Source organism: Larimichthys crocea, chromosome X (genome assembly GCF_000972845.2).
Source record: "Larimichthys crocea isolate SSNF chromosome X, L_crocea_2.0, whole genome shotgun sequence".
Classification (NCBI taxonomy): domain Eukaryota; kingdom Metazoa; phylum Chordata; class Actinopteri; family Sciaenidae; genus Larimichthys; species Larimichthys crocea.
The window spans coordinates 10,381,887-10,391,646 of record NC_040020.1 but is presented as its reverse complement, the minus strand read 5'-3'; the positions used below and the strand labels follow the sequence as shown (position 1 = coordinate 10,391,646).

At 42.2% G+C, this 9,760-nt stretch overlaps 1 protein-coding gene across 1 annotated transcript; it reads right to left on the bottom strand.

The window, feature by feature from the left end:
* Positions 1-30: 30 nt before the first annotated feature.
* pde5aa (phosphodiesterase 5A, cGMP-specific, a) lies at positions 31-8,899 on the bottom strand. Its single transcript, XM_027282543.1, has 21 exons — positions 8,634-8,899; positions 8,252-8,450; positions 7,781-8,131; positions 7,067-7,150; positions 6,248-6,328; positions 6,029-6,118; positions 5,787-5,939; positions 5,639-5,706; positions 5,394-5,542; positions 4,916-5,091; positions 4,759-4,809; positions 3,778-3,924; positions 3,565-3,693; positions 2,553-2,647; positions 2,381-2,468; positions 1,886-1,986; positions 1,717-1,794; positions 1,551-1,614; positions 1,383-1,457; positions 844-927; positions 31-729 (listed from the first exon to the last, which is right to left on the bottom strand). Exons 1-21 carry the CDS (start codon positions 8,897-8,899, stop codon positions 556-558), a joined length of 2,703 nt encoding a protein of 900 aa, XP_027138344.1. The 3' UTR covers positions 31-555.
* Positions 8,900-9,760: the final 861 nt, after the last annotated feature.

The window sequence follows — 9,760 nt, the reverse complement described above, 5'->3', positions numbered from 1 at the left end:
AATTTAAACAGTAAAACATGAGGGCTGGGGAGTGAACTGACTCTCCTGCCAATGCAAGACGTTCTAGATCTGGACAGAAAATAACTGAACACAAACTTCACTGCAGCGTTCTTTTCTCAGACATGATACTGACAAGAAATGTTATTTAATGTAATGAATGTTTCTTATCCACAAGAGTAGTACATCCCAGTATAAATATGATCTCTGACTACATCCAAGGTTGGACAACAACACTTCAAAAAATGCTGGTTTGATCTGGCAACATGGAAACTCGCACACTTTTTCAAATCTGGATATACGTTCACAAATCTTTACTCGGTACACATTTGAACATCTAGACATGCGTTCATAAAACTGCAAATATAATATGGAAATGAATATTTTCTCAGGTTCTGCAGCTTCAGTCTTTTCAGACTTGCTGACAGGTTTCACATTGGACTTGCTACAGGACATGTGGCGTTTGTGACGTGGTCAATATTCAGTCAAGGGGTGTCCAAGAGAGGACGAAGAACAACAGATTCAGGTGGGTAAAACTCCTCTTTTGCTTCCAAAGCTCTACTCCTCTCTCTGCGTGTCTTCCTTGCTGTCTTTAAGTGTTTCCAGGTTTAGAGTTCTACTATTTTCACTGTTTTCTTCCTCTCTTTTCTCAGCCAGTTGCAGCCACTTTTCTCTGTTCTTCTTACAACCATTCAACAGTGGGGAGCAGGTGTCGAACAGTCTTGATACAGCCTGAGGGAGACGGAGACAAGAGGGTGTGATGATTGGAGTGACGGAAAAGCAGAAATTAGAGCAGAGGATGAGAGAATAGGACAGCAGTACAACTCAGACTCAGACATAACACACCTTGTAGAGTGGATAGCAGATGTCATCAATGTATTCAACTTGCATGTACGGCAACCGAGTACTGTTTTCTCTGTTCATTATGTCCTGGTGAAAAGAGTGACATGTGTTAGAATAGAACTTCTTCAGAGGAGACTCGATCAGTTGTAGCTGATCTAGTCAACATTGTATTATACTTTTTGCAGTCTGTTTAAAGACCATGTGGGAGGAAATATTGCATGAGAAATCATCCATGATTCCACTGTGACTATCACCTCAGACATTCTGGAGGTCACACAAGTCAATGTGCCTGAATAGTAAAAACATAGCTGTGTGAATTTCTCCATTTCTTCTCTACTTGTATAAAGGTTTGACATCTGCTGGGTAGGTGTGATGCTTTTTCTAAGCAACTTTTAGTTACATAATTTCAACAATGAGAGCTTAACTGGAATGAAAAGATGCTTGAAGGACTCTTCGACCTGAAAAAAAAAGCCATTACCGTACAAAAATCAGGATTTATGAGGTATGCAACAAAACACAGTCCCGCCACTTAACGGACTTACAATAGGTTTGATTTTGAACTCTTGTCTCTCTTTGTCCCCCTGTGCAAAGAACTCCATGGCAACCAGGTTGGCAATCTGTTTTTTGGAGGAGGAGTGAGGTTAAGGTTGCGGTGAACTCAAAATGACTGATTATGTGTGTTCAGATGAACACTGTTTTGTGAGACCTACCCTTTTTTGTTCGGGCCAAGGCTTTGTGATAGCAGAGAGGTCGCTAGCTGTCATCAACATCGACCTGCGGAGGTGAATAATTATCTTAAAAGAACAGCTCCATGCCCCACACACATCACATTTATATTCAGAATATGCCCCTGATTCTAATTTATGTGATTCTCGCCTCAGTAAGTCTCGTTGTTTCTCGCTCTTCCAGCTCACTCTGTTTTTCTTAGTGAGAGAAAAAAACTCTTTTCTTCTCCTGAAAAGACAAGCACACAAAAACAAGGTTATGAGGGGTGAAACATCACAGACACGCTTGACCTACTTTGATATTTTCTGCCTTCACATACTCCATGTAGACGGCCAGGTCAGTGGAGAGGATTGCCCTTTTGATCATGTGTAGTACAGCTCTGTGGTCTTCTGTAGAGAGACCGCTGAGGATCTGACTCCCCTGGATATAGATATATACAGTCAGTCTGTTTAAGGAACAAAGATTGCCTACACCACTTAAAATTTTAGATTTGGCAACGTTTCTCTTGGAGAAGATCTGGTGACTTTAAAGCTTTTGCATAGTCTGACATTTTTGAAGAAACACCAGAATCATGTTTTTCATTTTGTCTAGCTAGCTGAAAATATTCCAAGTACTATAATTCTGAAAGCATCCAATATCCATAACAAGCTTATCATGCAGTTAGTTCAAGTCTGTCTTAGTCTATTTGTATATCATTGCTGTTTAAATCTTTTGAGAAATTTGATTACAAGAGGTTTGATCAAATACTAAATGTGTACATACACAGGTGGCTGGAGAGAGAGAGATGAGTCAGAAAGAACAGATGGGGTCTTACAGTGTTGTTTAGGATGAAAAGGCACAGGTTGTAGTGGTGGTTCTCAAGAGAAGAGTGTCCGTACAGCTGAGCTAAAGGCTGCTGACTCCTGAGAGAGAGAGTGAAGAAGGATAGGAGGTGATAAGAAGGCACTAAAATACAGGATAAATAAAACTGCTCAACATGATGATACCTTTCTATGTAAGAGTTACTGACTCCTCTGTGGTCAAGATCGTGATTCAGAGTGGCTATCATCAACGCTAAGATCTCCAGACGGGAAAAAATTATCTGAAATACAAAAACAAAACGATCAATGTTATTTTCCTGATTCTTCTTTGATTTTGCAGCTTTCACAGTGAAATCAATCAGCCACGGAGAGAAGGCAAACAAATGAAGAACAAAACACATTTTGCATTTTATATAATGCGCGTGAATATAATCCACTGATCCTGAATACCATTAAGTACAAGTGAGAAAGCAAAACTGAGAGCATATTATGCAAAAAAAAGAATAAATAAGATTTTTGCTTTGCAGGCAAAGTCATATCGGATCTAATTTATTGACCCAGAAGTTGCAAAGATTTGGCTTTTGCCTCGATACCTGTAAATCAAATAAATAACACACTGTCAGCTTCAACCATCATTCCAACTCCTTATCTTCACACAACCGCCCACTCAAACATTCAGTGTGCAAAATGCTGACATATCAAACGAGATGATGTGGCTAGTTTCACAGCGTTATGACACAGAGTCACAATTAATCATGTAAATAGAAAGAGGGAGAAACAGTAACATAAGTGAGAGGCAAATGTGACTTAAGTAGAGATTTGTGGAGTTAATAAATGAATCCTCTGAGTGCTCTGTACCAGAGAAACACTGCAGTCATTGAATGAAACTTCAGAATACCTGAACTTTAAACAGATGAGTTCAGTAGATATATGTCAACATGATGCAACTGTCAAGATATGACAGTTCTACCAAAGTGATCACCAAAGTGTATAAAATCTTCCAGGCCAATCTCATATTATGCGATACATACATATTCCTACATTTGGACCATAGCACTGCTCTGCTATAGCCATGTCTGTGATGTCTGATGAAAGTCAAGCATGCAAAGATTTAGATTTAAGATGCAGAGTATCAGAGAGAAAAAATACTTCCAGGGAACGTCTCAAACATAAAACATAAATGCATGCGTGCACTGACCTTGAGTTGGTCTGCGGCCATGAGCATAGCAAACATGCTCTGAGCAGTGCTTAGTGCATGGTTCCAGTTGTGATAGGGCACACTGTTCCTGTAACCACGTCTCACTGTCAGGACCCACTGGCAGAGACTCTGGAGGAAAGAGACGTGTACAAGTGTTCAGTTGCCAACAGTGAAACCACACCTTGTCATGTGTCACATCTAATAGTCGGTTACCTTGTAATCAATGTTAAAATCCTGCACCAAATTGAGGTCAAGGAACATACGAACGGTGGCCTGAGAGGTCAGGTCTTCTGCCAGGCTAGAGTCAGAGAAATGGAAGTCTAAGATAGACAGCGACTCAGCAGAGGGAATAGTGGCCTCCTAAAAAACAAACAAATAAAAACCATTGAAATATACACACAGAACATTCATCCACCCACAAACACAACTGAAAACACCATGGCTTTTTCTACCTGTTGCCCACACAGCATATGCACAGAGGAATCCTCTCAGGTTTAACGTGGGTAAGAGGTTGCCTTTACCTTTGCCACTCACAGGCGGTGATAGCAGCTGATCGAGAGATTTAAATTGGTAGAACGTTAGCTGTACGTTTGCATTAAAGCCAGTTAATCTGACGTGCGGAAATAAACAGAGGGGTAATTCCAGGACGACGGACGGAGTGACAAAACAAAGAGGAAATCACCAATTAACAGCACCTCAGATTAGAGCGCTTCACAGAGTTCAAGTAGCAGACACATCTCAACATCAACTGTTCAGAGGCGACTGTATAATTCAAACACAAGGAATGAACATTATAATGAGCAGAAATCTGTACTTTGGTCTGAAGAGCCCGAATTTGAAATATGCACTTCCAACTGCTGTGTCTTTGCGAGATACGGAGAAAGTGAACGGATGGTACCTGCATGTGTGGTTCCCACCGTGAAGCATGGAGGAGGAGGTATAATGACGTGGAGGTGATTTGCTGATGCCACTGTATGACTGTGATTTATTTCAAATTCAAGGTCCATCCCATCTGGTTTGAGCTTAGTGGGACCATCATTTGTTTTTCAACTGGTCAGTGACCCAAAACACACCTCCAGGCTATTTAAGAGCTATGTGATCAAGAAAGGGTGTGATGCAATACTGCATCAGGATGTTATTTCATAGTTTTGATGTCATGTACATTTAATAAGAATACAGAAAGTAAAGAATCACCTGCAATGCTTGGATCTCCTGCTCTGCTGCGGTAATGTGGTAGGCAAGAACCTGCAAGAAGAAGAGTGAACACACACACATCTAGCAACATTTGAACATTGAATAGGTTGACTTAATGCTAAGCTTAAGATATGAGCGAAATAAAGGGGTTACCCACCTCCTGTGTGACCTCTATACTGGCCCTCCGTTCCTCGGTGATCTGCACTGCCTGAGCGTACTGCAGCGCCAGGCCACAGTACACTGCCAGGTCCTCCAGTAGGCGCTCATCATATCTGTTAAAGGCTTCCATCTCATCTGAGTCCTTGCTTCTTTTATTCATCAGCTGGCACACCGCTATGTGTCAATAAAGAGACGGTTAGAGGGCGGGAAGACGATGGGTTTGGACTTTGTTTGAGAGCCATGACTCCATCTCCATCTACAGTATATCTTCTTTCTAGCAAACCTTTAAGTAATAGTCTTTATATACTAGCAAACAGTTGGTTGCAAACCTTTAAGTAATAGTCTTTATATACTAGCAAACAGTTGGTTTCCCTTTCCAGTTAGTCGACACCCAGCAACATTTTGTACCTAGGCATGAATGAATCCAGACTGAAGCCTAGAGTGATCATGATCGCTGACATTCGAAACAGACTCACCAATAACATCCTCAGATTGCTCATTTCTGACAGGGCAGCAGATCATACTCTTCACCGATTCCCCAGAACTCTCTGACATGTTAAGTGTTTTCATAGCAACCAGAGTTCGAAGAGCATACGATGGGTCTATGTCACGGATGTCACGCTGCCTGAAAAAAAAAAGATATGGAATTATTTACACTGTGTCTGATCAAAAATAATTCGATTGAAGCAAGACTTGGAATCAAGCAACATGCAGCCACAACCTCCTGTAGACCTGGCATGTAGATCCGAGCTCCTCACACTCCAGGTGGATCACTCTGGAGAACGAAACCTGAAATAAAATCACCGGCGTACATTAGGAAAGACACGATTCGAAGACAAAACAAATAGGAATCAAACGGGATGACGCACCTCTTCTTCCACATCTGAGGTCTGCTCGCTGGGGATGAAGATGGTGCAGTACTGGGCGTGTGTGAAGGGCATGATGGTGGAGGCCATCCTACTCAGCAGAACTTCAAAAGAATGGTGCTCCTCTGACAAAACCTTTGCCATCTCTATCAAGGCCTGACACACACATTACACAGACACAGAGATTACATAGACATACATACAAAGAAACAGATATATTCCATGTTGTTCTCTGATGCTGTTACCTGACTGCGTTTGGCTTCTTGTCTTGAACTCTCATACAGCTGAACATTATCCAGGACCATCCCCAGCACATCCATATGATTGGACAGCACCTGGCCAATAAAGTTCAACTCAAATTTAAAGCAAGCTCATGGCCGTTAGTCACTCCTTAACAAAATTTTTAATTGTTTACGTGGTTAGCATGGTCTAACATTTGCTGCCCTGTAGTAACCATCCCGCACCTTTTCATCCATATTGGTAAAAACAGAAGCTGATCCATCACAGCCATTTCTCTTGTTGATCATCACCACTACACCTACCACCTGCCCACAAAAAGAAGAAGAAGCAATCTGTATCATGACCTCTGTTACTCAATGCAAACATTGATAGGACTGTGTCTGTACATATACCGTAATTTTCAGACTATAAGCCGCTACATTTTTCACACACTTTGAACCCTGCGGCCTATACAATGGTGCCGCTAATTTATAGATTTTTACTGGCACTCTCTGGCAGTAAAGGCAAAAGCGAGACAGACATGGGGAAAGATTGTGCGCCAAAGAGGACACTAGTTTTGATTTTGATTTTGAAACGTCATTTTGTGCATCATGCACACACCCTCATCATGGAAAACACACAAAGAAATGCATATGATGCAGATTTTAAGTTAAAGGCAATCTGGCCGTCAAAGAAGGAAATAGAGCCACTGCACGTAATCTTGGCATCCTGTGTTGATGCCGCATTGATGGCGGTTTGGCGCCGTACTCCCGATTTTCAGGCACAGTTTTAAAAAAGCGTGTTTTAAATTAAAATTAAAAAAAAATCTTCTGTGTACCGTCTTTCTATGTAAATATCTCATGTTACAACATGAAAACAGTTTATATTCAAGTGCGGCCTATATACAGTATGTACAAAATTTATTTTCTTTTAAAATTTACCTAGTGCAGCTTATATTCAGGTGCGCTCAATAGTCGGAAAATTACGGTATTTATCCCCAATAACACATACAAATATTTGAAAAAAAATATTGAAATAAATAAAAGAACAGTGTTGAATGTTACCTCTCCTCTATGGCTCTTGATGGGAACACTCAAAACAGTCCTGATGTTTGATGACTGGTCATCATCGAAGTCGAATCTGGGGTCCTGAGGATGTGAACACACTTAACTGCAACACATGAATCATGCATTTTGCACCATTGTGTGTATTAGCAGAAACAACATTTGATATCTACTCAAATGTGACTCCTGCGTCCTTAAATTATCTGATCAGTATGTTAGAAACATCCTGGCCAGGTTACTAAAAAACAACCATCCACACCCACATTGACTCGGGATTATCTGGTGTGCAACTCTGTCAGGAGTTGGCACTGGTTCCTAATCACATTGCTGTTGAGGACAAGGAAGGAAGGTGCGGGCACCTCCTTTAAGCCCTTAAGTCAGCTGTACCATCTTATCTCTTTGTGTGGGTGTGTGTTTTGTTTGGGTGTGCTCAAGTATGAGGACACATCACCATCTCAATAAACAAAGGTTAATCAGTGGAGGAAACCTCTGAAGGGATTAAAAGCAAGTGCGTCATCTGGGATTCCCTTGACGCCCCCACACTCCACGAAATGACCATGTCATCATCTAAAAACAGGAAATGCTTGACTCATGGTTGTACTGTCCTCGTTGCTTTAAAGCCCGAGAACAAACGTACAATTTTCTGTCTAAAGAAGAGCTTACTACAGAATGCAGAGTCATGACTACAACTAACGTGCCAGTCTGAAGGTTTACCTCTGATACATCTCTCAGGTTCATTGGCGATTCTGTAGCCAGTACACATCCCATGATACTCCTAACCAGCTCCAGATGTGCACTGCTGCAGAGATCGTCTTCGCTCAAGCACCCCAACGCTGCTGGAGCAATCACTGCCTCCAAGATGTTCCTTCCACTGGAGTCTTTCTTTACAAGAGAGAGAGAGCCCGCCTCAGCTGCCAGCAGTTCACCAGTGTGTAGGACAGCCCCGTGGCAGAGCTCTGCTACAGAGCCCATCAAGCTTAGACCTCCTTGCAGGAGCTCCATCATCCATGGGCAGCACTCACCGATGCCACAGGCTGGGGCCTTTGTGGCAGAGCGGCACTGCGGCTGAGGGGAGTGGGGTAAGTTGGGGGAGCAAGGGCAAATGGGAGAAAGAGGACGGCAACGTGAAGGGCGAGGAGAGCAAGGGGAGTAACTGCTCAAAACATCTGGACTGGAATGATTCACTTTGATCCGCTCAGTGGCGTTGAGATTGGAAGCAAGAGGTTTGAGTCTGTCCGTTAAGAAAGAAATGTTCAGGTGTGAGCTGTTCGAAGGAGAAGAACCTCTGCGGGGGTGACCCTTCATGGGCAGGTCAGCGTGGTCAGAGCTGTTCCTGCGGACCCTGGGCAGCTGTGGGGACATCTCTGGCTGTGGACCACTGACCCTGAAGCCACAGACAAGACAGATTACACATCTGATTGGCTGAGAAAGCACAAAACTAAACTGGAAAAGACATTTCCTTACTGCAATAATGTTACTAAAACCATTTGTATGCATCATTTTTGAAGCTTACATTAACTTTAACAAAAATGTATGAATTTAAAAGTGATGTGATCAAATATCTCACACTGAAGCTCTGCGTAAAAAGTAGGCCCTCGTGAAGTCGGAGTGGTCATCCAGCCATGCCTCGCTTTTCACACTGTCTCCAAACCTGCTGCGCGCCTTGGAGCGAGGACTCCAAAGCGGGGAGAAGAACCAGCCCGTGTCCATCGGAGTCGCGGCCACCGTTTCCCTGTGCAGAGTCTCCTCTGTCCCAGGAGCAGCAGCAGGAGCAGCAGGAGGAGGAGGAGGAGGAGGCGCTCTGCCAGACTCCATGGACTCCAAGCAGGGCATCCCCTCGCTCAGGTAAAGCGAGAAAAGATCGACTAAACTCAGTTTGAGTCTGTCTGAGTTATCTCTCCGGAGAAACACTTGCCATGAAGCAGCTAGTGAGGCAGACTGAGCCTATGGAGCAGCCAGTGGAAACGATTACGCCAAGGTAATCCCCTTACCTGTATTTAGCCGTTATGGCGCCACAGGTTTATTCATTAACTGGATCTTCATTACGGCTCTTTGCTCCATGGGTTCGTCTCCCTGTCATATTTTGCTGAAGTGCACCTGAAGAAACTTTAATTAAAGTTTAATGGCCTTATCAGTTTCGTTATTCATAAATGCTATGCAGACATAGATCACGTGGTATCACTCACATAATGGGAATAACCGACACAAAAATAAGTGACATGATTACAATTGAATATATGCAATAATTACCTGTCAAATCAAAACACTGCACTTTATAAACACAATATTTTTTTATTGTATCAGTGTTTCTAAGCAACTTCAGCTTCATAATGTGTCTTAAAAACAACACACATTAAGTATTTAGTTATAAAATGCTGAGTAACATTATAGATAAATGCATTTATGAATTTAAGTTTAATAAATTACTGTGTGAAGTCTGGTGGAAGGTATCTTAAAGGTCCAGTGTGTAAGATTTAGGAGTATTTCTTTGCAGGAATTGAATACAGTATTAATTAGCATGTTTTCATTAGTGTATAATCACCTGATAATAAGAATCGTTGTGTTCTTAAAATGAGCTTTTATATCTACAGTGAGAGCGGGTCCACCATGTTCAACCACCATTTTTGTACAGTAGCCTAGAACAGACAAAGCAAACTCTGATCTAGAAATGGCCCTTTGCTTTTTATGTGAGTT